Source organism: Zea mays, chromosome 1 (genome assembly GCF_902167145.1).
Source record: "Zea mays cultivar B73 chromosome 1, Zm-B73-REFERENCE-NAM-5.0, whole genome shotgun sequence".
NCBI classification, from domain to species: domain Eukaryota; kingdom Viridiplantae; phylum Streptophyta; class Magnoliopsida; order Poales; family Poaceae; genus Zea; species Zea mays.
Window position 1 is genome coordinate 270,082,637 of NC_050096.1, and position 26,627 is coordinate 270,109,263.

The 26,627-nt window shown below is 49.1% G+C and overlaps 1 protein-coding gene across 3 annotated transcripts; it reads left to right on the forward strand.

Moving 5' to 3' along the window:
* The first annotated feature begins 2,467 nt into the window (after positions 1-2,467).
* LOC100282719 (uncharacterized) lies at positions 2,468-10,050 on the forward strand. 3 transcript variants are annotated; one of them, XM_008678498.3, is made up of 7 exons: positions 2,468-2,707; positions 3,512-3,837; positions 7,409-7,512; positions 7,624-7,695; positions 8,813-8,977; positions 9,168-9,270; positions 9,386-9,898. In XM_008678498.3, exons 2-7 carry the CDS (start codon positions 3,555-3,557, stop codon positions 9,448-9,450), a joined length of 792 nt encoding a protein of 263 aa, XP_008676720.1. In that variant the 5' UTR covers positions 2,468-2,707; positions 3,512-3,554; the 3' UTR covers positions 9,451-9,898. The 3 variants fall into 3 exon arrangements, with proteins under 3 accessions (XP_008676720.1, NP_001149098.1, XP_020407263.1); NM_001155626.1 differs by having other exon boundaries at positions 2,473-2,707; positions 9,383-10,050; XM_020551674.3 differs by having other exon boundaries at positions 2,704-3,837.
* Positions 10,051-26,627: the final 16,577 nt, after the last annotated feature.

Sequence of the window (26,627 nt, forward strand, 5' to 3'; positions counted from 1 at the left end):
TCTTGTCTACTGGTGTCACGGCAGTGTCCAAAACCACCGCTAATCGCTGAAACCTCACGCTCTGCAGCATTGACACTCTGTTTAGTGAACGACAGACGTCAGGAGAGAGAGAGATGCCAGTGTCACGTGAGCTCCACCAGTTAACCAACAGAGGGAGGGACCTGTTAAAACACATGGGAATAGGCGCTCCACTGCTTTGTCCCTTTGGGCTTTGGTTTGGTGCCCTGTGCGCCGAACTACTCGGCCACATTTTCCTTTATTTTGTCCTGCACTCCTGCTAGCTGCTACGACCAACCACCAGCTGGGTTACTGTACACCTGTGGTTTTTTATTCCCACAGGAAACTAGATGTGCCTGATGGTACAGTAGGAGTACCCGCTAATATCCGTCCCAGATGTGGCTGGTGGAAATGTGCGGACGGAATTCCCCAAGCAAGCTACAGCAGCGCCTGCAACCTGCTCAGGGATCTTGCAGGTGCCAACGGAAATCCTAGATGCCCTGGGTGTGCTTTTGGGGCCTAGCTGGGTGAAGGCCAGAACAGTGACAGGATCTGTTCTTGGATTTCATGGGCCTACAGCCTGCTCTGTGTTGCGTTCTGTTCTGTTCCGCCGCTGAGACTCTGTCATAGATTGGGAACATAATGCTGACGAAGCTGACAGATTCACATGTCAAGTCGAAGATACACTAGCCACCCATGAAAAGCCACGTAACGTAAAGATCCAGGAATCAGGATCGATGCTTCGTGCGGCGCGCGCTGACGATTCACGTTTTGCTAGAATTAAGATCGCGTTAAAAAGAATCCAAAATAAAGTGATGTAACGTGCTTGTGGAAATGTCCGAATGTCCACTGATCCATTACTCGGCATGGCTCCATCTCCGGCAGGCACACCCAAGCACTGCGAAGGAGGAGCGCAAGTCGCTGGCGCGGCTGATCGACGCGCGCAAGCTCACGGTGGAGGCCGCGGCGCACGCCGTGCAGAACGAGCGCATGTCGGTGCGCGCCGTGGTGCAGGTGCTCTTCTCGGAGCACGGCAAGCTCAACCGCCTCGCGGAGCTGAGCGCCTCCTTCAGCGGCCAGCGCAGCCCCAGCCCTAGCCCCAACCCTGCGCTGGAGCTCCCCGGTCGCTGCCCCTCCAAGCGCGAGGTCCTCGCGCAGCACCAGGAGGTGCGCCGCCTCCGCGACGACGTCGCCAGGCTCCAGGTCCGTCAGTCGGCTTGTCTTGAGTTCTCGAGCCCGCACATGTACACCAACTTCGGTGGTGCTCCGACTGACGCTGAAACATACGTGTGCTCTATGGTGCAGGTGCAGTGCAACGCGCTGCAGGCCTAGGTGGACAGGCTGGGCTCCGAGAGGCGTCGACGCAGCGGGGGCGGCGGTGGCGGGTTCTTCAAGTGGAGCGCGTTCTGGTTCGGCGGCGGCATGGGCGCCGACGTAGGTCGACGACTTGGAGAGCGGCATGGAGCACCGGACGCCGCCCAAGGGGAAGAAGAGCGCCACGGCGACGCCCAATGCCAAGTGGCGCAAGTCCACGTCCTGAGATGACAGGGGTGTTGTGTTGAAGGGATGGCGATCGACGACTGTTAATCATGTTTTCTGCTTTTTGGCTGGGGTTTGTGATTCCTCTGAGTTTGAACGTCATATGTTGTGTTGCTGTCATCTCGAGTTTGTGTTCGTGGTGAAACTATCAGACTGGAAATTGTACCACGCGGCTAGAAGCACCTACCGTTGACAGGCAGAAGCCATGCACGAACAGATTCCAACATGGAAAATGCAAAAGTCGATGTTTAGAGATGCACATAATGTGAGACTTCTAAACTAATTTTATACTCCCTCCAGCCTTCAGATACTCGATATTTTGAACATGATCTTATATGGAAAACGTAATACATTGATCTGTTCACTATTCACTAATTTATACATGTGTTAAGCATTAAAGTGGTCGCAGTTCACACAATATTATGCTATTGTTAATTTTATTTTGGTTTCCATTTATTTCTTAAAAAGATTTTTCTTACTACTATAACATGTAAAACTACTGTATCTATCCTGCACCATGGGAGGTGATTTTTGTTATTTACGTTATTATCTACTCATTGTGTTCCTAATTATTGGTCACTTTGGCTTTTCTATAGTATAATATTCCAAACTTGTGTGTATTTCGGGTATTTGGGGGATTATCGGTGAAGCATCATGGCTCCCGACGAAGCAGGGGCTGCGACCAGGGCGGTGGATGTTGCTGGGGGCTGCCTGATGCTGGCGGCGGCTGCTGTCTGGGGGCAGCGGCAGAGCTCATGATCGTCGAGACCGTTGATACCAGATTGGTAGGAACCACGTTTCCTATACTGACGATATGTTTCCGTTGCAACGCACGGGCATCCAGCTAGTATGATTGATGTACCGTCGCAACGCACGGGCATGACACTAGTTTATTTATACAAACAATACTGCAATCCCTGCCCGTCCTCCACCTGTCCGAGACACTTACAATAATCCTTGCCCAATCCCGTCTTTAGCCGCTAGGGTTACGCGTCCACGGCGACGACCTCTGCGCAGAGCGTGCTGCGATTGGCCGGCCTTCCTGGGATCCTCCCCGCGCCCGACACCCGGAAACGCGCGCGCGCGCGAGGGAGAGACAGAGTGAGGAAACGAGGGAAGGAGACGACGCGCTCGCCTATTGGCCGCCGGCTCCGCTCCTTCGCGCCCAGTGGTCAGTATCAGCAGCGGCGTCTCAGCCTCTCCTCCCGTTCGCCCTCGCTTGCTTCCTTTTATTCCCTTGCTTCCTGATTGGCGGTTTGGTGGTGTTGGCCCCTGCCTCGCCTTTGATGCGGCGGCCGCCCCGTGACCTTGTTTCCATTTTTGGGCGGCGGCCAGGCCAGGGTTCGGTTCGGATAAGGCGGCCTCCCAATTTCGACGGAGGGAGCCGTTGCGGGGAGCTTGTAGTGGTAGTGGGTTCGGGACTCTGGAATCGAGTTCTTCCGCTTGTTGGATCGGCGGGAGATGGGATCCTGTTCATCGGAGCAGCGTACTGATGGCCCTGTCTTGTGGGGTGGGAGCAGGATTGATTTCTGCGTTACGGGCTGCAGCTTGGTTTTGTTGGTCGAGTGGAGGGAGAATTCCCGTGATCTTCAGTCCCGGGCTCCAGGCTGTGTCACATGATGTTTGGTTTTCCCTTTTGATCTGCGTTTTGTTACTGACTGCGGTTTTGAATGGTAGCTAGAGCTGAAACTCGAGTCTCGCAGCAAAAACCTTGCCATTGTTGAATTGGCCCTGATGTTTCATGTCCAGTGTTTGTGTTCTTCCGCTCCATGATTCGCGACTAGCGAGCATGTGTTCTGCCATGGATTCAGAGCGTCGTGGAGTTTTTTCGTGTCGCCGATCAAGTCAAGATCGCTACCCTGTTTTGCACCGATCATATCCTGCTTTCATTGTCGATCCTCGTTTGTGACGTACTGCCACTGTTCATCTCGGTTTGACTTTTCCATCGCTCGTCTTCCTGATGCCACTGAAACAGCGACGGCCACGGCCTGAGCGGCGCTGCCAGCAAGGCGGCTAGTATGAGCAGCATGGAGTCGCGGCCGGGCCGAACGAACCTGGTGGAGCCCATAGGGCACGGCGCCGCGCTGCCGTCCGGCGGCCAGGCAGTGCAGCCGTGGTGGACGAGCTCCGGGGCTGTGCTCGGTGCAGTCTCGCCAGCCGTCGTGGCGGTGGCGCCCGGGAGCGGGACGGGGATTAGCCTGTCGAGCAGCCCGGCAGGTGGTAGTGGTGGTGGCGGCGCGGCTAAAGGAGCCGCGAGTGACGAGAGCAGCGAGGATTCACGGAGATCTGGGGAACCAAAAGGTATGGCGCTCCTAACTTTTTTCATGTTAATAAAGAGATGGCTGAGCTGTTATTGCAGGAAGTTGTTGTAGTGGTGCCTCTTCTCTATAGTCAGCGTTCTTGCTTCTTTTAGCATACAGTACCGCATCTTGCTTTGAATTCGTTCGAAGATCTTTCTATATTTACAGTTGCCAATGGAAACTCTTGCATAAAAGATGCTTCCACCACTAAAGGACTAGATGTAGCACAACAGTTTCCTTATATGGTATTGTGAGTGTCCGGAGAAGGTCATATCCTGAATAGCAGTAACTATGCATTCAAGATCCCAGTTCAAGAAGATATCATAGGGCCTACCTAATGGCTAATGGGACCACTGTCCCGGGAGCCCTATGCCCCCGAGACCTCATCTGTCCTCGGTCAGAGGAGGAGCTTGATGTCGGTTAACTTAACGTCAAGGCACCCTAAAGGGATACCTACACATTGTGTTGTAAAATCCACGAAGAGACCTAAGATCAACTAAACCATGGGATGCTCTAAGGACCAGGGGCAACCTAGAGTGGAATAATCGAAGTCCCGAAAAGCCTTGTGCCCTGGTGCTGTGATAAGCAATCTAGGCCCCTAGACCCCCTCGTGCCCCAAGCATTCATAGGTTTAAGTCTTTGGGACCCCTCGTGCCCCGGAGCGTTGTGAAATATAGGTGATCGGGGTAGTTAGGGCCTCAGAGCACTCAACAACACTTAGATGCTAGGGTTCCTCTACTGGCCCCGTGGTCCTCAAGGTCCTTGGCTTGCATCGTGAAAGCGTCCGAGCCCAGAACTCTTCGAGTCCCAAAGCCTCGTGGGAACAAGTGACTTAACACGCCTCCGTGTAATCCTATCACAAGATAGAAGTATGACCCACCGAGAATAGTACGACCCCTGGAGTTAGACCCCACATCTGAAGGCTTGAAGAGAAGTCCATAATGTTAGCTTAACGGATAAGTCTCAGACACAACATATGAAATGTGTGATGTACAACATTACAAGCCTAACAAACGTGTTGTTGTCACGACTTATGCTGCAGGATGCTCGAGATCACTATGTGGTATGTACATCGATTCTATAGCCACACGTGCACACGTGCAGTGTGCCATGAACTATTATCAAGTACAAAAGGTTACACCAGTTACCAACTACAGCAGACTATGTGGTACATGCACTTGCATTAGGTATAGCAACCGTCAGAGAAAGGACATCTTTGACACTGCGACAAACGGGGGCATGGGCCTCGATACAACTCCAAGAAGTCTTAGCCGGTGGAATCCAAGGTTCATGTAACCTTTCTCCTCCCTTGCACTATAAAAGGGAGGGTTAAACAATGTTTTAGGGGTTCAGATACGCCACATGAGGTTCGGCCCATGAAGGACAACAACAACAATAAATCCTTTTAGTTCCAGACAAATCGAGGTAGGCTAGAGTTAAAACCAAACAAAACCCACAAATCAAGGTTTAGGCATATGATATCTTTTTTCCATGCACTCCTATTCAAGGCTAAATCTTTGGGTATATCACATCCATTAAAGTCTTCTTTTACTGTCTCTTCCCGTGTCAACTTCAGTCTTTCTTTTCCTGTCTTCTCATTGCCATCGCACCTTAAGATCCCACTACACACTGGCATCCCTGGAGGTCTCTTTTGAATAGAACTAATGTTCGACAAGCTTTTTTTCAATGGGACAATTGTGATTATACCCTTCTCTGAGCTTGTAATTGTGATTTTACCCTCGCTTTTCAACTTTGTGATTTTACCCCTCTATTTTGAAAATGAAACCACCGTTTGCCCCTTCCCTTAACATCGTTAGTGAAAATCGGAAATAGTGATTAAAAAATAAAAACTGAGGGGTAAAATCACAAATGTAAGGTGAGAGAAGGGTATAATCACAATTAACCGTAAAAATTTCAACATTTTTACAGTTAATTGTAATTATACCCTTCTCTCATCTTGCAATTGTGATTTTACCTCTCGTCCTTTATTTTTTAATCACCAATTCTGATTTTTCACTAACGGTGTTCAGGGGGAGGGGCAAACAATGGCTTCATTTTCAAAACAGAGGGGTAAATTCACAAAGTTGAAAAACAAGGGGTAAAATTGCAATTGCAATACCAGGGAAGGGTATAATCACAATTGCCCCTTCTTCAATTGGTGCTAGCCTATCATGTATATCATCATTCCGGACTCGATCTCTTCTTGTATGACCACAAATCCAACACAACATACAGATTTCCGCAATACTTATCTGTTAAACATGTCGTGTTTTTTATAAAACAACATTATTCACCATACTTGGTCAAAAAATATTATACATCATACAACATAGCAGGTTTAATTGTCGTCCTATAAAACTTGCATTTTAGCTTCTGTGTACCCTCTTGTCATTTAGATCATCATATGCTTGAGACCACTTCATTCACCATTCTTTGATTCTATGGTTAATATCTTGATCAATATCCCTGTCTCTCTGTAGCATTAACCCTAAATACCTAAAGGCCTTCCAAACTAACATCTCCTTCCGTATGTGTAGTGCCAAAATCATGTCTCATATATTCTATTTTAGCTCTGCTAGATCTAAATCCTTTGGATTCTACTTAGTATTGGCACCACCAGAAGTCTGAAACCTTGCTCAGTTCTCTGATTCCGAATCTTTTGTAGTTGCATCGATCTCATGGACTGGTATCATATCTGCTGTGCCAATGTAGTATTGTACTATTGTTTATTTATCAATCACATTCATAGTTCCACTTGCCTAGTTCCTTGTTGAAGGAGTACCATCTTATTATAAATATTAAGCAAGTTTTCTAATCAACTAGAGCAGTTTGCACAATACCATCTGATAATATACTAAGCAAGCACTTAATCAACTAGAGCAGTTTGTGCAAAAGGATGATGGGATTGAGATGATTTGTGTTAAATGTCTTGTAGTTTTGCCTGGCATAGTATTGACAATGCTAAGATGATGGTTGTTTCTCTTTATCATGTCTTTATGTGTAAATGCTTTTTCCTTCTACATTGAAGTGTTTACTAATCAACTAATCGTAATAGCATTATCCAATGTGCATATTAACAGAAAATTGTATGAAAGTAATTATGAAATTGAATGAAGAGCTAAATATTGTAGAACTTTATGCTTCAAATGCTTGCATGACTTAGAGAACTCAAGTCTGCAGAAGTAATCACAGTAGTCATTTCCAGATAGCTTAAGCATCGAAGTATCTATAACTTGAGTTTCTATCTTTGTTTCTGGGGATCCTTTCTGCCCCGTGAGTTTGGCTCGTGAGCCTGGTGCTCAGCTTCTTTTTGTAAAGCTTTATACTGTTTTCTTCTCTATCAAAATGATTGGTAGAGCTCCAGCCATTCTTTACCAGAAAAAGGTGTTTTTTGGCACATCCTGATTGTCTAATTAATCCTAACTTCCACTGCTTGGATTCATTATTAATCATTGCATTGGCAACAAAAGTAGATCTTTTTGCTACCTAACAACAAGAAGAAAGCCTTTTAGCTCGAAGCAATATTTGCTACCGACAAAAGAAATTAAGAACTGATGTTATTTTAATTTCAGATGGAAGCGCTAGTCAAGAAAAGAACCATGCCACATCGCAGATACCCGCTCTGGCGCCAGAGTATTTGGCACCATACTCGCAGCTGGAACTGAACCAATCAATTGTGTGCACCCTTTTCTCTGTGGACTATGTTTCTTGTCTGTTTATGTTTCTATTCTGAGAACTTGTAAGGCAACGTGTTTCTTGTCTCATGTTTATATCTTTCCTCGTGTAGGCTTCTGCAGCATATCAGTACCCAGATCCTTACTATGCAGGCATGGTTGCTCCCTATGGAAGTCATGCTGTGGTACTTACTTTATGCTGATTTAAGCATTAGAAATCATTTCCCACCTTTTATGCAAATTTTAATAGCACTGGACTAAATAACAGCAGTAGCTACTACGCTTTACTCGAGCAAAATACGAAATCTGAGATAAAGAGTTAAAGAGAGTGGAGATGTAGCGAACAGTTGTCAGTCTTATAAGCATGCTTCCTGTTAAGATTGGGAATGTATCCTGTGCACAAACCCATCTTCGTGCACATATGCACAAAAACAATCTAGACCCTACGTCCAACATCCTTCCGCTGAGCGAGTTGTCAGTCTTATAAGCATGCTTCCTGTTAAGATTGAGAATGTATCCTGTGCACAAACCCATCTTCGTGCACATATGCACAAAAACAATCTAGACCCTACGTCCAACATCCTTCCGCAGAGCTTAAAAAACCCATTTTTTTACAAATATGCAGCTGAGCGTGGGGGAGAGTGTGGAAGGTGTTTTTTTTTGCAAAACATGTCAGCTGAAAGATGTCGGACGAAAAATCCAGATTGTGTTTTGTGCATATGTGCGCGAAGGTGGGTTTGTGCACATGATATGTTCCCATTAAGATTACAGCACATGGTCCAAAAAATGGAAGCAAAATTGAATTGAAAATGCTTGGGTTCCTGTTTTTGGTAAAAATTGTAATCTATGGTAAGCATAAATATTTGGGTGTGCGTGTGTAGGGTTGGTGTGTATGTGCATATGAACTGACAGTACAGCTTGTCCCGTTAGAGGTTGTCATAACTATGGAAGATGGTAGTACTCAGATGTCGTTGGATCATGTACAACACTGAATAGACGAATTCATCTCCACTCCATACAATTTATGTAATTATGTGTACCAATACCCCTATGTTCAGAGCTCGACCGAACTGCTTGAATTGACTTGGAAAACAAAGAGCACTGCTACATGTACAATCATTTGAGTACAACTCAAGATTCCAACTGTTAAAACACATGGATGAGAACGGTTTAACTGCATGGTTTTACTTCAGTTGTTGTCAAATCGTTGTACTCACAGCATTTCCCTTCCTCTTGTGTTGTAGTACTCTTTTTTATTTTATTTTTTTAATGTATCAAGTGCCTTATACGTTGTCTGTGCAGGCTCATTTTCAGCTACCTGGACTAACTCAATCTCGAATGCCATTACCTCTTGAAGTATCCGAGGAGCCTGTTTATGTAAATGCCAAGCAGTACCATGGTATCTTAAGACGACGGCAGTCCCGTGCTAAGGCTGAACTTGAGAAAAAGGTGGTCAAAGCCAGAAAGGTCAGTGGAGAGTAGTATTATGGGCTTATGGCCATGCCTCCTCTGTGCTTCTCTTGTAGTACCTTTCAAGATCAAGGATCGGTGACTTTCATCTTGGTTATTTCTGGACGCCCTTTGAGTGGTTGAGTTATAGTCATAAGCGAAGCATATACCTTGACAATTTGCTAAGAACTTGCATTTGATATTGCAGCCATACCTTCACGAGTCTCGTCATCAGCACGCGATGAGGAGGGCAAGAGGAAACGGGGGACGCTTCCTGAACACAAAGAAAAGTGACAGTGGTGCTCCCAATGGTAAGGCTGAACCTGAGAAAGCTAGTACAATTGTTGCATAATCTCTTCATACTGCACTTGATATGAGTGCACGCATTTCTGTTTCTTTATACCCTGCTCCCGCATGCCCTAGGAGGCGAAAACGCCGAGCATCTCCATGTCCCTCCCGACTTACTACAGCTACGACAGAACGAGGCTTGAAGTAGCGGTATGGCTCTGGCATCCTTGAACAGCAGTTCCTGTCCACGGGCGTAGGCATTCGAGACCGGATTCATATAGCTCTCCACAGCATACGCGCAGCCATCTCTGCGGTAACGCACGTTCTCCTGAACGAGCTTTGTAGCGAGATAGGTATGCAAGTGCAATCTGGGCGCAGGAATCCATCATCAAGTGCCCAATGCCCATGGGGTAGGTACGCTGTTTCAGGCAATTCATTCTTGGCTTTCACGTTCCACCCTTGTGTAACTGGTGTGTTGTAAATGTGTGGAAAACTAAGCTTGTGCTCTGTATCGGGCCGTTCAGCGGAACTGCAAAACGCCTGTATAATTAAGATCGAACTTTGGATTAACTCGGTAATGCTTTGTCTGGTTTTCTTTTAGCTTTTCAACTGTAACACGGCCACAGCTGATTCATGTGATGTGCTTGCATATCTTTCCTTGTGCCAATCTTTGTTCGGGGAACGCAGTAATTTTATATTTTTTATATTCGGGAGTCCACACAATCGTGTAAGGTTCCTGCGAACCAGTTGTGACTCTAATTGAACCGCACGAATTCATATGAAAATCCTACAAAGTTCTCGTGAAATTCATGTGTTTCGATGAGGGCTATCTCTTGATCGACGTCTGTACCGCTGTACGTGCATCCCTTTCGTCGTATTATTACACCTGGGTCACCCATCATCCAGTCGGGCCGTGGTGTAGTGCGCCCGATCAGTTCGTCCTGTGGACGGCGTGGGAGGCCCACAACATCAATATGCTTTCAGCGACCTCGGGCCCAATGATAGTGCGGTGACTGATACTGTTGTACTAGCGGCTGCGGAGCCTATACATCGTGATCGATCCTTTCTTTTTCTTCCTCTCGTGTTAATAGGCAAGTATGTGCGACAACATGTGTTTAAAAAAAACTATGAACAGCACAAAATATTTCATTTTTCCTTTTACTCCTCGTTAATTAAGAAGGTGTTTCACTGCACTAGAGCTAATAGTTAGTAGCTAAAATTAGTTGAGACATTCAAACACTCTAGCTAATAGTTCAACTATTAGTTATTTTTGGTAAATTAGTTAATAATTAGGTAGCTATTTGTTAGCTAGCTAATTCCATTTACAATTTTTAGTCAACTAACTATTAGTTCTAGTGCATTCAAACATTCCCTAAATCAAAAGGTCATCACTCCTTTGATTTGTTTCTGGTGGTATAACTTGAACCTCACCCACTTTTTTCTCCTCTAAAACGAATAGTCATAATAAGAGTATTTATTATGGTTGCACGTGACTTTGCAAATCATGATAGACTTAGGACATGTTTAGTTTCATGATACTAAACTTTAGTCCCTAAATTACTAAAAATAAGACTAAAAAGAAGGGAGAAAATCTCATTTATTCTCTTTTAGTCTTTATATTTAATAATTTAGGGACTAAAATAGACTATAAGGGAGGGACTAAAGTTTAATCCCATGGAACCAAACAACCCCTTACACATATACTTGGGTGCAAAATTTGGAGCCAACTTAAGGGAGTGTTTGGTTTTTAGGGACTAATTTTAGTCTCTCCATTTTATTCCATTTTAGTCACTAAATTGTCAAATGCGGAAACTAAAATAGATTTTAGTTTTCGTATTTATTAATTTAGAGACTAAAATGAAATAAAATGGAGAGAGTAAAAATTAGTCCCTACAAACCAAACACTTCCTGAATTCGTAGAGACTTTGAATCATTTGGTCATGTGCTTAAAATAGAAATATGGCTTTAGGCTCATAGTTAGAAGTGCACTCTCGTAATTTGCCAAAAAATACATTATGTGTGTGCAAGCGCACGTACCAACAAAACTATTTTCTCTTTTAGTCCCCAAATTACTAAATTACTAAAAATAAGACTAAAGACTATTTTCGTGCCCGTAGAGATGATTGATATGTATCTATGTTGCAAGTGATGAGTGCTTGTCGAGGAGATAATCAGAGCATTGGTTAAGCGCGCGCGTGTGCGTGAGGGGAGGGGGGTGTCGGTGTTTCGGACCCGGGGGCCCTCAACCGACTAGTGAATTTTATGCTGCGTGTCCCTGTCCGGATGGATTGATGCAGGATGAAACACAAGGTTTATCCTGGTTCGAGCTAAGAAGGCCCTACTTTCAGCAGAGGGAGGATGAGACTTATATTATCTTGCACCGGGTTGCTTGTAATAGGGGATACAAGCTTTGCGAGAGAGGGAACGGATCCCGGGTCTCTTGAGAGATCTAGTGTTGTGGAGAGAAGATTTGCACTGAAGTGTTTTTTGTGGGTGTTGTATGAGCCATATGGGTGGTGAATGCGTATGGTGTCGAGTATTCGATGGTTGTGAAATTATCAGGCCTAAAGAACCTAAAGAGCTTCAGCGCTTCCAAAAGCTTGCCTTGGGAAGGCCCTGGGCATCTTCTTTTATAGGTACAAGGAGGTGACCCAGCTGTACATGTGGGGGTGTAGCTATGCACTAATGTGGACGGCGGAGAAGTGCTTGAGTCCTGTAGAAGCGTGGTCGACGGCGCGGCCCCAAGTCCTGACCCCTGTAGCAGCGCGACCGACTCCGCCGAGTTGAAGCCGAGCTCTGTAGCGCCGTGGCCGGCGATATGGCCTAGTCGTCGAGGTGGCCTTGAAGTGTGTGCCCTGCTGACGTTTCTTTGACTTTGTAGAGAGCTGAGGACGGTCGGCGGCATGGGCGCACGCTGGGGATCATCATTACCTGTTACTGGAGTAATTTGATGTGACACTGGTCCTGTTCCTTCGTAGCCGAGGTGGCTAGCTAGGGGAAGAATAGTGTTGTATTCCCTGTTCGCGTAGTCGGTCTGAGGCCGTCTCGGGTGAGGCGGTGTTTTCTCCCGAAGCCGAGGCCTAGGTCGGGCGAGGCGAAGATCTCCTCCCGAGGCTGAGGCTGAGGTCGAGGCCTGGGTCTGAGAGCACCTAGAGGGGGGTGAATAGGTGATCCTGTGAGACTTGAAAACTTAAGCCACAAAACTTGGTTAATCGTTAGCACAATAATTGCCAAGTGGCTAGAGAGGAGTCAAAACACAATAACCACAATAAATCAATCACAGAGATGGCACGGTGGTTATCCCGTGGTTCGGCCAAGACCAACGCTTGCCTACTCCACGTTGTGGCGTCCCAACGGACGAGGGTTGCAATCAACCCTTCTCAAGCGGTCCAAAGACCCACTTGAATACCACGGTGTTTTGCTTGCTTTTTCTCAATCCCGGTTGCGAGGAATCTCCACAACTTGGAGTCTCTCGCCCTTACACTTGAAGTTCACAAAGAACCACAGAGTAAGGGAGGGAAGCAACACACACAAATCCACAGCAAAATGTGCACACACACGGCCAAGAATCGAGCTCAAAAGACTATCTCAAAGTTCTCACTAGAACGGAGCTCGAATCACTGAGAATGACAAACGAATGCGCAAAGACTGAGTGTGGATGATCAAGAATGCTCTAAGGTTGCTTGATGTCTTCCTCCATGCGCCTAGGGGACCCTTTTATAGCCCCAAGGCAGCTAGGAGCCGTTGAGAGCAAATCTGGAAGGTCATTCTTGCCTTCTGTCGTCTGGCGCACCGGACAGTCCGGTGCACACCGGACAGTGTCCGGTGCCCGATTTCTTTCCTTCTACGGCGAAGTCGACCGTTGGTAGCCAGAGAGCCGTTGGCGCACCGGACATGTCCGGTGCACACCGGACAGTCCGGTGCCCCCTTCCGACCGTTGGCTCGACCACGTGTCGCACGCGGATTTCGCGGCCGACCGTTTGCCCGACCGACCGTTGGCTCACCGGACAGTCCGGTGCACACCGGACAGTCCGGTGAATTATAGCCGTACATCGCCGGTGAATTCCCGAGAGCAGCCACTTCGCTCGAGCCAGCCTGGCGCACCGGACACTGTCCGGTGCACCACCGGACAGTCCGGTGCTCCTAAACTCAGCAAAGTCTTGGCTGCTCGAGCCAAGGCATTTCTAGTTGGTCTTTTCCTGTTTCCAGCACTTAGACACAATACATTAGTCTCTAAAACAATGTACTAAGTCTGAGAAACATACCTTTATCCTTGATTTGTACTTTGTCCACCTTTTTACATTTAGGCACTTGTGTTGGACACTAAACCACCAAAATACTTAGAAATGGCCCAAGGGCACATTTCCCTTTCAATCTCCCCCTTTTTGGTGATTTATGCCAACACAACATAAAGCAACTAGAACAAGTGCAATATCACTTCAAATAAAACTCAAATTTATTTTGATTCAATTTTGGCATATATGGATCATCCTTTGCCACCACTTGGTTTGTTTTTGCAAATCAAACTCAAATCTCTATCTCTAAGTCAAACACACATGTTGAAGCATAAAGAGAGTCATTCCAAAAGAGATTGATCAAAGATTTCAAAAACTCCCCCTTAGATTTCAAATAATCAACACTTCTCCCCACAAGAGGCCACTTCTCCCCACAAGAGGCCCACTTTTGACAAAAGAGACAATGCAAGAGTTTTGCCAAACCAAAAGCTCTATTCTACTATTTCCCCCTTAGATTTCAAATAATCAACACTTCTCCCCACAAGAGGCCACTTCTCCCCACAAGAGGCCCACTTTTGACAAAAGAGACAATGCAAGAGTTTTGCCAAACCAAAAGCTCTATTCTACTATTTTCAAAGTTTCTCAAGTGGTAGCTGATCTATCTATTGCTTTGGCCTTTATTTTCTCCCCCTTTGGCATCAAGCACCAAAATGGGATCAATCTTGGCCCTTTAACCCCATTGCCTCACCAAAATCTTCAATTAAGAGCAAATAGGCAATAAGAGTTTAAAGATGAACTTGGAAAAGTTATTCTTTTCATCGGAGTGCAGTGGAAGTCTTGCATGGTCCAAGTCCACCTTTTCCCTTTCAATTCTCCTTCGAGACTAAATCAAGCAAACTCAAGCATATGGTTAGTCTCAAAGGGTCAAGTTGTAACACATCTCCCCCTAAATATGTGCATTACTGGCACAAGGACTTGTGAGGTCCGGGGAGTGCTTGTACAATTTGAGCACCATAATAAGCAACACAATGCAGAATGAACATGATCAAAGGCATAAACACATGTATGCTACAATTCAATCCAAGTTCCGCGAATCTAAGACATTTAGCTCACTACGCAGCCTGCAAAAGGTCTTCTCATCTAGAGGCTTGGTAAAGATATCGGCTAGCTGGTTCTCGGTGCTAACATGAAACACTTCGATATCTCCCTTTTGCTGGTGGTCTCTCAGAAAGTGATGCCGGATGTCAATGTGCTTTGTGCGGCTGTGTTCAACAGGATTTTCCGCCATGCGGATAGCACTCTCATTGTCACATAGGAGTGGGACTTTGCTCAGATTGTAGCCAAAGTCCCGAAGGGTTTTCCTCATCCAAAGTAGTTGCGCGCAACACTGTCCTGCGGCAACATACTCGGCCTCAGCGGTGGATAGGGCAACAGAGGTTTGTTTCTTAGAGTTCCACGACACCAGGGACCTTCCTAAGAATTGGCACGTCCCTGATGTACTCTTCCTATCGACCTTACATCCAGCATAGTCGGAATCTGAGTATCCAACCAAGTCAAAGGTAGACCCCTTTGGATACCAGAGCCCGAAGCAAGGCGTAGCAACCAAATATCTAAGAATTCGCTTCACCGCCACTAAGTGACACTCCTTAGGATCGGATTGAAATCTAGCACACATGCATACGCTAAGCATAATATCCGGTCTACTAGCACATAAATAAAGTAAAGACCCTATCATTGACCGGTATGCTTTTTGATCAACGGACTTACCTCCTTTGTTGAGGTCGGTGTGTCCGTCGGTCCCCATCAGAGTCTTTGCGGGCTTGGCGTCCTTCATCCCAAACCGCTTTAGCAGATCTTGCGTGTACTTCGTTTGGGAGATGAAGGTGCCGTCCTTGAGTTGCTTCACTTGGAACCCAAGGAAGTAGTTCAACTCGCCCATCATCGACATCTCGAATTTCTGCGTCATCACCCTGCTAAACTCTTCACAAGACTTTTGGTTAGTAGAACCAAATATTATGTCATCGACATAAATTTGGCACACAAACAAATCACCATCACATGTCTTAGTAAAAAGAGTTGGATCGACTTGCCCAACCTTGAAAGCATTAACAATTAGAAAGTCTCTAAGGCATTCATACCATGCTCTTGGGGCTTGCTTAAGTCCATAGAGCGCCTTAGAGAGCTTACACACGTGGTCAGGGTACCGTTCATCCTCAAAGCCAGGGGGTTGCTCCACATACACCTCCTCCTTGATCGGCCCGTTGAGGAAAGCGCTCTTCACATCCATTTGGAACAACCTGAAGGAATGGTGAGCGGCATATGCTAGCAAGATACGAATTGATTCTAGCCTAGCCATAGGAGCAAAAGTCTCCTCAAAGTCCAAACCTGCGACTTGGGCATAACCTTTTGCCACAAGTCTAGCCTTGTTCCTTGTCACCACCCCGTGCTCGTCTTGTTTGTTGCGGAACACCCACTTGGTTCCCACAACATTTTGCTTGGGACGAGGCACCAGCGTCCAAACTTCATTTCTCTTGAAGTTGTTGAGCTCCTCCTGCATGGCCAATACCCAGTCCGGATCTAGCAAGGCCTCCTCTACCCTAAAAGGCTCAATAGAAGAGACAAAGGAGTAATGCTCACAAAAATTAACTAATCGAGATCGAGTAGTTACTCCCTTGCTAATGTCACCCAGAATTTGGTCGATGGGATGATCCCTTTGAATCATCGCTCGAACTTGGGTTGGAGGTGCCGGTTGTGCTTATTCCTCCATCACATGATCATCTTGTGCTCCCCCTTGATCACACTTCTCTTGATGAACCTGTTCATCGTTTTGAGTTGGGGGATGCACCATTGTTGAGGAAGAAGGTTGATCTTGCTCCAATTGTTCCTGTGGTCGCACATCACCAATCGCCATGGTGCGCATAGCGGCCGTTGGAACGTCTTCTTCATCTACATCATCAAGATCAACAAATTGCTCTCTTGGAGAGCCATTAGTCTCATCAAATACAACGTCGCTAGAGACTTCAACCAAACCCGATGATTTGTTGAAGACTCTATACGCCTTTGTATTTGAGTCATAACCTAACAAAAACCCTTCTACAGCTTTGGGAGCAAACTTAGAATTTCTACCCTTCTTTACTAGAATGTAGCACTTGCTCCCAAATACACGAAAGTAAGATACATTGGGTTTGTTACCGGTTAGTAGCTCATACGAAGTCTTCTTGAGGAGGCGATGAAGGTAGACCCTGTTGATGGCATGGCAAGCCGTGTTCACGGCTTCCGACCAAAAACGCTCGGGGGTCTTGAATTCTCCAAGCATCGTCCTCGCCATATCGATTAGCGTCCTGTTCTTCCTCTCTACCACACCATTTTGCTGTGGTGTGTAGGGAGCGGAGAACTCGTGCTTGATCCCTTCCTCCTCAAGGAACTCCTCCACTTGAAGGTTCTTGAACTCGGACCCGTTGTCGCTCCTTATCTTCTTCACCTTGAGCTCAAACTCATTTTGAGCTCTCCTGAGGAAGCGCTAGAGGGTCCCTTGGGTTTCAGATTTATCCTGCAAAAAGTATACCCAAGTGAAGCGGGAAAAGTCATCAACAATAACTAGACCATACTTACTTCCTCCTATGCTTAGATAGGCGACGGGTCCGAAGAGGTCCATATGTAGTAGCTCCAGGGGTCTTGAAGTGGTCATCACATTCTTGCTGTGATGCGCTCCTCCCACTTGTTTACCTGCTTGACAAGCTGCACAAGGTCTATCTTTTTCGAATTGCACGTTAGTCAAACCTATCACGTGTTCTCCCTTTAGAAGCTTGTGAAGGTTCTTCATCCCCACATGTGCTAAGCGGCGATGCCACAGCTAGCCCATGCTAGTCTTAGCAATTAAGCATGCATCTAGACCGGCCTCCTCTTTTGCAAAATCAACTAAATAAAGTTTGTCGTCTAATACACCCTTAAAAGCTAGTGAACCATCACTTCTTCTAAAGACAGACACATCTACATTTGTAAATAGACAATTATATCCCATATTGCATAATTGACTAACAGATAACAAATTATATCCAAGAGACTCGACTAAAAACACATTAGAGATAGAGTGCTCATTAGATATTGCAATTTTACCTAACCCTTTTACCTTGCCTTGATTCCCATCACCGAATATTATTGAATCTTGGGAATCCTTATTCTTGACGTAGGAGGTGAACATCTTCTTCTCCCCCGTCATATGGTTTGTGCATCCGCTGTCAATAATCCAGCTTGAACCCCCGGATGCATAAACCTGCAAGGCAAATTTAGGCTTGGGTCTTAGGTACCCAACTCATGTTGGGTCCTACAAGGTTAGCACAAATATCCTTAGGGACCCAAATGCAAGTTTTGTCTCCCTTGCATCTTGCCCCTAATTTTCTAGCAACTATCTTCCTATCCTTTCTACAAATAGCAAAGGAAGCATTTAAAGCATGATATATTGTAGATGGTTCATTAACTTTCCTAGGAACAACATTTCTCCTAGGCATATTATGAACAACATTTCTCCTATCAACATTTCTATCATGCACATAAGAAGAACTAGAAGCAAACATGGCATGAGAGTCAAAGGCATCATATGCATTACAACTCCTATAAGCATTTCTAGATTGTCTCCTATCATGATACACAAAGGCATGGTTCTTTTGCACACTACTAGCCATAGGGGCCTTCCCTTTCTCCTTGGCGGAGATGGGAGCCTTATGGCTTGTCAAGTTCTTGGCTTCCCTCTTGAAGCCAAGCCCATCCTTAATTGAGGGGTGTCTACCAATCGTGTAGGCATCCCTTGCAAATTTTAGCTTATCAAAATCACTCTTGCTAGTCTTAAGTTGAGCATTAAGACTAGCCAATTCATCATTAAGTTTGGAAATTGAAACTAGGTGTTCCCTACAAGCGTCAATGTCAAAATCTTTACACCTATTACAAGTTGCAACAATTTCTACACAAGATGTTGACTTACTAGCTATTTCTAACTTAGCATTCAAATCATCATTAATGCTCCTTAAGTTAGAAATTGTCTCATGGCAAGAAGATAATTCACAAGAAAGCATTTCATTTCTTTTAACTTCTAGAGCATGAGATTTTTGTGCTTCTACAAATTTATCATGTTCTTCATACAACAAATCCTCTTGCTTTTCTAAAAGCATATTCTTATCATTCAAGGCATCAATCAATTCATTAATTTTGTCTGCCTTAGTTCTATCTAGGCCCTTAATCAAACATGAATAATCTATTTCATCCTCATCACTAGATTCGTCCTCACTTGAAGAAGCATAAGTAGAGTTTCGAGTACATACCTTCTTCTCCCTTGCCATAAGGCATGTGTGACGCTCGTTGGGGAAGAGGGCCGATTTGTTGAAGGCGGTGGCGGCGAGTCCCTCACTGTCGGAGTCGGAAGAGGAGCAATCCGAATCCCACTCCTTGCCTAGATGTGCCTCGCCTTTTGCCTTCTTATAGTTCTTCTTCTTCTCCCTCTTGTTCCCTTGTTCCTGATCACTATCATTGTTGGGACAGTTAGCAATAAAATGACCAAGCTTACCACATTTGAAGCATGAGCGCTTTCCCTTGGTCTTGGTCTTGCTTGGCTGTCCCTTGCGATCCTTTAGCGCCGTCTTGAATCTTTTGATGATGAGGGCCATCTCTTCATCATTAAGTCTGGCTGCCTCAATTTGCGCCACCTTGCTAGGTAGCGCCTCCTTGCTTCTTGTTGCCTTGAGAGCAATGGGTTGAGGCTCATGGATTGGACCATTCAACGCGTCATCCACGTACCTCGCCTCCTTGATCATCATTCGCCTGCTTACAAATTTTCCAAGGACTTCTTCGGGCGACATTTTGGTGTACCTGGGATTCTCACGAATATTATTCACCAAATGAGGATCAAGAACGGTAAAGGACCTTAGCATTAGGCGGACAACGTCGTGATCCGTCCATCGCGTGCTTCCGTAGCTCCTTATCTTGTTGATAAGGGTCTTGAGCCAGTTGTATGTTTGGGTTGGCTCCTCGCCCCTTATCATTGCGAATCTTCCAAGTTCTCCCTCTACCAACTCCATCTTGGTGAGCAAGGTGACGTCGTTCCCCTCATGAGAGATCTTGAGGGTGTCCCAGATCTGCTTGGCATTGTCCAAGCCGCTCACCTTGTGATACTCGTCTCTGCACAAAGAGGCTAGCAACACAGTAGTAGCTTGTGCATTTTTATGAATTTGTTCATTAATAAACAAAGGGCTATCCGAGCTATCAAATTTCATTCCACTTTCCACAATCTCCCAAATGCTTGGATGGAGAGAAAACAGGTGAGTACGCATTTTGTGGCTCCAAAATCCGTAGTCTTCTCCATCAAAGTGAGGGGGCTTGCCAAGTGGAATGGGGAACAAATGAGCATTTGAGCTATGCGGAATGCACGAATAATCGAAAGAAAAGTTTGAGTTAACCGTCTTTCGTCTGTCGTAGTCGTCGTTGTCCTTTTGGGAAGAAGAGGACTCGTCACTGTCGTCGTAGTAGACGATCTCCTTGATGCGTCTTGTCTTCTTCTTCTTCCCATCTTTTCGCTTGTGGCCCGAGCCCGAGTCGGTAGGCTTGTCATCTTTGGGCTCGTTGACGAAGGACTCCTTCTCCTTATCGTTGATCACCATCCCCTTGCCCTTAGGATCCATCTCTTCGAGCGGTTAGTCCCTTTCTTGAAGAGAATGGCTCCGATACCAATTGAGAGCACCTAGAGGGGGGGGGGTGAATAGGTGATCCTGTGAGACTTGAAAACTTAAGCCACAAAACTTGGTTAATCGTTAGCACAATAATTGCCAAGTGGCTAGAGAGGAGTCAAAACACAATAACCACAATAAATCAATCACAGAGATGGCACGGTGGTTATCCCGTGGTTCGGCCAAGACCAACGCTTGCCTACTCCACGTTGTGGCGTCCCAACGGACGAGGGTTGCAATCAACCCTTCTCAAGCGGTCCAAAGACCCACTTGAATACCACGGTGTTTTGCTTGCTTTTTCTCAATCCCGGTTGCGAGGAATCTCCACAACTTGGAGTCTCTCGCCCTTACACTTGAAGTTCACAAAGAACCACAGAGTAAGGGAGGGAAGCAACACACACAAATCCACAGCAAAATGTGCACACACACGGCCAAGAATCGAGCTCAAAAGACTATCTCAAAGTTCTCACTAGAACGGAGCTCGAATCACTGAGAATGACAAACGAATGTGCAAAGACTGAGTGTGGATGATCAAGAATGCTCTAAGGTTGCTTGATGTCTTCCTCCATGCGCCTAGGGGACCCTTTTATAGCCCCAAGGCAGCTAGGAGCCGTTGAGAGCAAATCTGGAAGGCCATTCTTGCCTTCTGTCGTCTGGCGCACCGGACAGTCCGGTGCACACCGGACAGTGTCCGGTGCCCGATTTCTTTCCTTCTACGGCGAAGTCGACCGTTGGTAGCTAGAGAGCCGTTGGCGCACCGGACATGTCCGGTGCCCCCTTCCGACCGTTGGCTCGACCACGTGTCGCGCGCGGATTTCGCGGCCGACCGTTTGCCCGGCCGACCGTTGGCTCACCGGACAGTCCGGTGCACACCGGACAGTCCGGTGAATTATAGTCGTACGTCGCCGGTGAATTCCAGAGAGCAGCCACTTCGCTCGAGCCAGCCTGGCGCACCGGACACTGTCCGGTGCACCACCGGACAGTCCGGTGCTCCTAAACTCAGCAAAGTCTTGGCTGCTCGAGCCAAGGCATTTCTAGTTGGTCTTTTCCTGTTTCCAGCACTTAGACACAATACATTAGTCTCTAAAACAATGTACTAAGTCTGAGAAACATACCTTTATCCTTGATTTGTACTTTGTCCACCTTTTTACATTTAGGCACTTGTGTTGGACACTAAACCACCAAAATACTTAGAAATGGCCCAAGGGCACATTTCCCTTTCAGGGTCGGGCGAGGCGGAGATTCATCCCGAGGCCGAGCCCGTGTTCAGGCATGGTGCCGATTCCTCCCGAGGCCGAGGCCAGGGTCGGGCGAGGCGGAACTCCCTGTTGCGCCCGAGGCTGAACTCGAGAGAGGCGGTAACTACTGTTGTTAGTCTTACCCCGGTGGTTGGCACAGTGGTCGGAACAGGGTGAATAGTGTCGTTATCCTGTCAGAACGTTCAGTAAAAGGGTGAAGTGACTGCGGTCATTTCGACCTTGCCAACTGCGGCGCGTGTGTCGGGATAAGGTGTCAGGTGATCCCTGCATTAAATGTGCACGTGATACAGTCGGTGGTAAGGCGGTTTGGCCGAGGCCGCTATACGACAAAGTTCACCCGAGTTTTGCCTCGGGCGAGCCGGGGGTGCGCCCCTTGCATGAGGGGACCCTCGGGTGAGCCATGAATCTATACGGGACTACTGTTATTGCCCGAGGCTAGGCTCGGGTGAGTCAGGACCGCGTCCCTTGGTAGACGAGGCCTTGACTTGAACCGTGCTTATCAGTTTTTACGATTTGTTTTAAAGATGTTCTCCAGCCACGTTTAGGAGTACTCTGGGTACCCCTAATTATGGTACCCGACAGTAGCCCCCGAGCCTCAAAGAGAGTGTAGGCACTCGCTTGGAGGTTCTACCGGATTTCTGCAAAGTGACTGGTCTTTTTTAGTAGCATTTTGTTCCGATGGGTGCGTGCGAGCGCACCCGTCGGGTGTAGCCCCCGAGGCCTCAGAGGAGTGGTTTGACTCCTCTGAGGTCTTAATTCTTCTTGTGATTCCTCGGTCGGCCTTGTTGTTCCCTCATGTGGCCTGGCCGTAGCCCGGGTGCATGGTCAGGCTCTGAGTTTTTAAGTTAGTTTCGTTGACGCTGTCAACAATTTAGCCGCAGCCTGGTGTGAGAGCAGCCCCCGAGCCTCTGCACGAAGCGAGAGGACGATCAAGGACCATCTCGGCTTTTTATAGTACGCCCCTTCATCGCCTTTCCGCAAGGAGGAAGGGGGGGAACGTGCCATGTTACCCTCGGTGGGCATCGAACATGGTGTTTCCAGTGAGTTGCTAACGGGTAATCCGAGTGGACGCCCGAGCCCCGTTCGATAAGGGTCGACTAGTGGCCCAGAGGTGCGCTCCAAAAGTACCTGCTGGTGATTCGCTGGTCTCAGACCCATTTGACAGGGTCCGAGGGCTCGGTGCCTCCCTCCGGCGGGATTCCATTACAAATCGTTCCCGCTGGTCTCAGAAATGTCCTAGGGTACCTCGGGAGCGTAGCCCGAGCCTCGGCCATGTAACGGACGTACTCAGGGTCATCCCTGACTCTGCATGCTCTAGGGCGGCTGTCGAACCCTTCCGAGGGGCCAGCCTTCAAACCCCTGATCAGTAGAGGGCTCGGAGCCTGAGTGCTCTGGGGCGGTCGCCGAACCCCGCAGGGCACAACCTTCGAACCCCTGATCAGTAGGAGGGCTCGGGGCCCGTTTCCTTTGCTGAGAAGGACTCTTTCGAAATATCTCCTTTCCTGATCCCTGCGGAGAGAGAGAGAGAGAGGGGAAAGGAAGAAAGGAAATAAACTAAAACAGCGTGGCACACCTTTTGAGGCGGGCATCATGACGGAGGCGAAACAGCGCCCGCTCGCCTGCCAGGGGTGACGCGTATCCTGGGAGAGGGACCGGCAGCGGTTCTTTACCCTGCTATTTGTGCTTTCGCCCTTGCCTTCTGCCTTTGCTTTCACAACCTGAGAGAGTAGACAGAGAGAAGAGAAAACCGCGCACCTCGTTCCCTCCGCCTCCACCGCTTCCGCTCGGCAATGGCTGACAAGACGACCGTCGTTCCACCGCGCGACCCGTGGCCCTTCTCCACCGTTACTGCGGAGGATCTGCAGGCCCTCGTTGTCGAGGGTCTGCTCCGTCCTCTCTCTAGCGGGCCATAGCCTGAGTGGTTGGCCCCCAGGAGCGAGGCCGACCCGACTCCGCCACCGGGGTACGTGGTCAGCTTCACCCCTTTTCATGAGCGAGGGTTTGGGATGCCGGCGAGCCGCTTCATGTGGGCGCTCCCGCACTACTACGGGGTGGAGCTTCACAACTTCAACCCCAACTCCATCGCGCAGGCGGCCATTTTCGTGGCGGTTTGCGAGGGGTTTTTGGGGATTGACCCCCATTGGGACCTGTGGACCCATCTCTTCTCTGTGGAGTTCTCCGCCGTGTCGACAGACGTGAAGAAGGTCCGTATGGTGGTGCGGGTTGGCGGCTGCACCCTCCAGCTGAGGTCGGGGCGCGCACAGTAGTACATCCCTGCCTCCCTTGTGTCTTCGAACATGGGGTGGCAGAACCGGTGGTTTTATCTCCGGAATGACGATGGGGTGTTGCCGCCCTTTTCTCAATGAGTGGTGACTACCGCCGGCGATAACTGGCGTCGGGGGGCCACACGCGAGAACCAGGAAAAGCTCCAGCCCCTTCTCTGTGCCCTGTAGAAGCTCCAAGCCGAAGGCCTTACCGCCGTGGGGGTTGTCACCACTATCCACTGCCGGAGGGTGCTCCCTTTGGTAGAGCGGCGGTTGCGGCTTTCGGAAATGAAGCCGGGGGTCAATTTGGAGGGTTCACGGATGTCCCCGACCCCCCTCTCCACCGATGACCTCCTCAGACGGATAGCGGGCACGATGGTGAGGCTGGACGCTGGCGTCCTTAACCAGCCCCCGATGCGTCCCGACCACGGGTATGTGTCCCTGGTAAGTGTCTGACCCTTCCTCTGTTTTGTGCCTTGTTTCTTACATTTTTAGCTCTTACCCTTGGGATTTTTGCTCGTCCCCAGGGGCTGAAGAACTTTAAAACCTCCCAGCCACCAGTCCCGGAGGACGCGGCGGGCCGAAACACGTGTAGGCTCGCCGCGGAGAAGGATAAGCAGAAAAAATACGCGGAAAAGGTCCGAGCTCGCGAGAGGATGCGAGCTCGGGAAGCCTTGGAGAAGCGTCGTCGGAGGCAAGAAAGGGACGGGCTCCCGTTGGAGCCGTCACCGGACACGCCCGACGACGACGATGATGATGATGACGACGAGGACGACGACATGGCGGCCGACTTGGCCTCAGTCCGGATCCGAGGCTGGGCCAGGGGTCGTCAAGCCAGCCTCCAGGTGGGCTGGCACCACCAGTGTTTGGGGTCGGGACGCCAGGGTCCCAGTCCAAGGAGCGGAGGCGGGCCGAGGGGGTACTTGACCCCTTGGCCGAGATAATTGGGGTGGCTCTGGTGATCAGGCTGACCCGCAGGCCCCCCAAGAGCAAGTGCCCGCGCCAGCCGTGCGGGAAGTTGTTCCCTCGGCTGTCGTGACATCGCCCGGGCAGACCGCCCTCGGCGCCTCGGGCGTCTGAGGCAGAGGCGGCGTCGAAGCCAGCCGCTGGCCAACCCTCGGCAGCGTCTGCGGAGGCTGGGGTCCGAGAGGTCTCCCCGCAGGCGCAATTGGCTCTGCCCCGGAGCGAGTAAGTATCTGAGGGCACCCTTGTTTCAGCCATTTTTCTATGTATCTTGATTTTGTCTTTTCTTCCTTTCAGGAAGCGGAGGCAGGGCTTGGCTGGTCTGGCCCCCATGAAGGCCCTTAAGACAGGGTCGGCCTCTTCAGCCGGAGCTGCGGCGCGCCACGCTGGTTGGTTGGCCTCCGCGCAAGGCGCCCTCCAGCGGGGGGCCCAGGAGGCATGGGCTGCCATGGGGCAAGCCTCCCAGGTCGATCCCCCTGTTGGAGCGGCCATCGTGCCAGGGGAAGCGGTTGACGCGGCTGCGGCCTTGAGCCCGCCTTCCTCGACGCCGACGCCGACGTCGATTCCTGTCGGGGCCACCGCTGGTGCGCCCACGGTGCCGCCTGTCGCTGTCGATGTCGAGATGGCTGAGGTGTCTCCGCCCCTGGCTCCTTCGGTCCTAGTCATCCCCGATTTCCCAGTTTTTGACCATGGGGAGGGGGCGGCCGTTGTTGCCGAGGCTGGTGAGCAGAGGCCTGGCGCCTTGACCGAGGAGAGGCCCGATGCGTCGGCTGCAGAGGGACCCGAAGCCTCGGTCACGAGGCGCGCAGATCCTTGGCCCGTCGTGAGGAGCAGCGGCCTCATCCCCACGCAGCTCAATCCCAATGAGTGGGGAGCGCAGCCGCTCGTGTTCTAGGGCCGCAATACCTCAGAGCCTCTCCTTTCCCTCAATGAAGAGGGAGAGGAAAGGTTGCGTAAAGTTTTTCGCGACTATAGCGAGGAGGTGATGAGGTCGCTTAAGACGGCCACAGATGTCTTTTCCCAAGACATTCCCAGGGTCTTCCAGGTAAGGATTTAGACGCACACCTCGTGTGGTCAGAGCATTCTTTGTGACATTCTATTTTTCTTTTTAGGAGCTCGCAGACATGAGCACCGCTAAGTCGCTGTTCCTCCGTCGTGAGAGCAGCATTTGGGAATCGCTGCGGCTCCAGGGGGCCGTGCTTATCGAGGCCAACGAGCGCCCGCCCAACAGAGCGCCGAGGCAGCGGACCTTCGGCTGCTCTGTGAGGAGCTAAAGTCGAAGGCAGCGGTGGCGCGGACAGAGGCGGCGTTGGCACGGACGGAGGCTTCGTCGGCTCGGGAGCAGATGGCTTCCCAGGCCGAGGAGATGCAGCAGCGGCAGCTGGAGCATGGCCAGGTCACCAGCGAGCGGGACCAACTCCGGGGCCAAGCTGCCGAGGCCGTGAGCCAGGCTGAGACTTTTAAGGGACAGCTGGCTGAGGTCACGGAGCGGCTAGCTGAGGCGACTACTCAGGACGGGATCCTTTCGGAGGGCCTAGCCGTAGCCATCGGGTCAGCCTGGTACGCCCAAGCTATGGCTTCACAGCAGAGTGCCCGAGCCAAAGGTATGTTTTGCCTGCTTTGTGATTTTGCTTTAGCTTAACTCCTCTCCTCGTGTCTGAATATCGTCTGGCTGTCTTCAGAGTTCGAGACGGCTCTTAACGAGTCCGTCAAGAACTGCAAGGCGCTTGCCCAGGCGGCCGAGCAGAAGGAGGCTGATTGCACGGCCATGTCCGAGGCCATTTCGGCCTTTTGCCGGACCTTTGGCCTTGACGACGTCCCCTCGGGCAGCTCCCCCTAGAGTCACCTGTGGGCCTTGGGCAGCCACGTGCGCAGTAGACTCCGTGGGGCGCTGCATCATGGTGTTAGGCGGGCCTTCGCCGTCCTCGCTTCCCACTACGACGTGG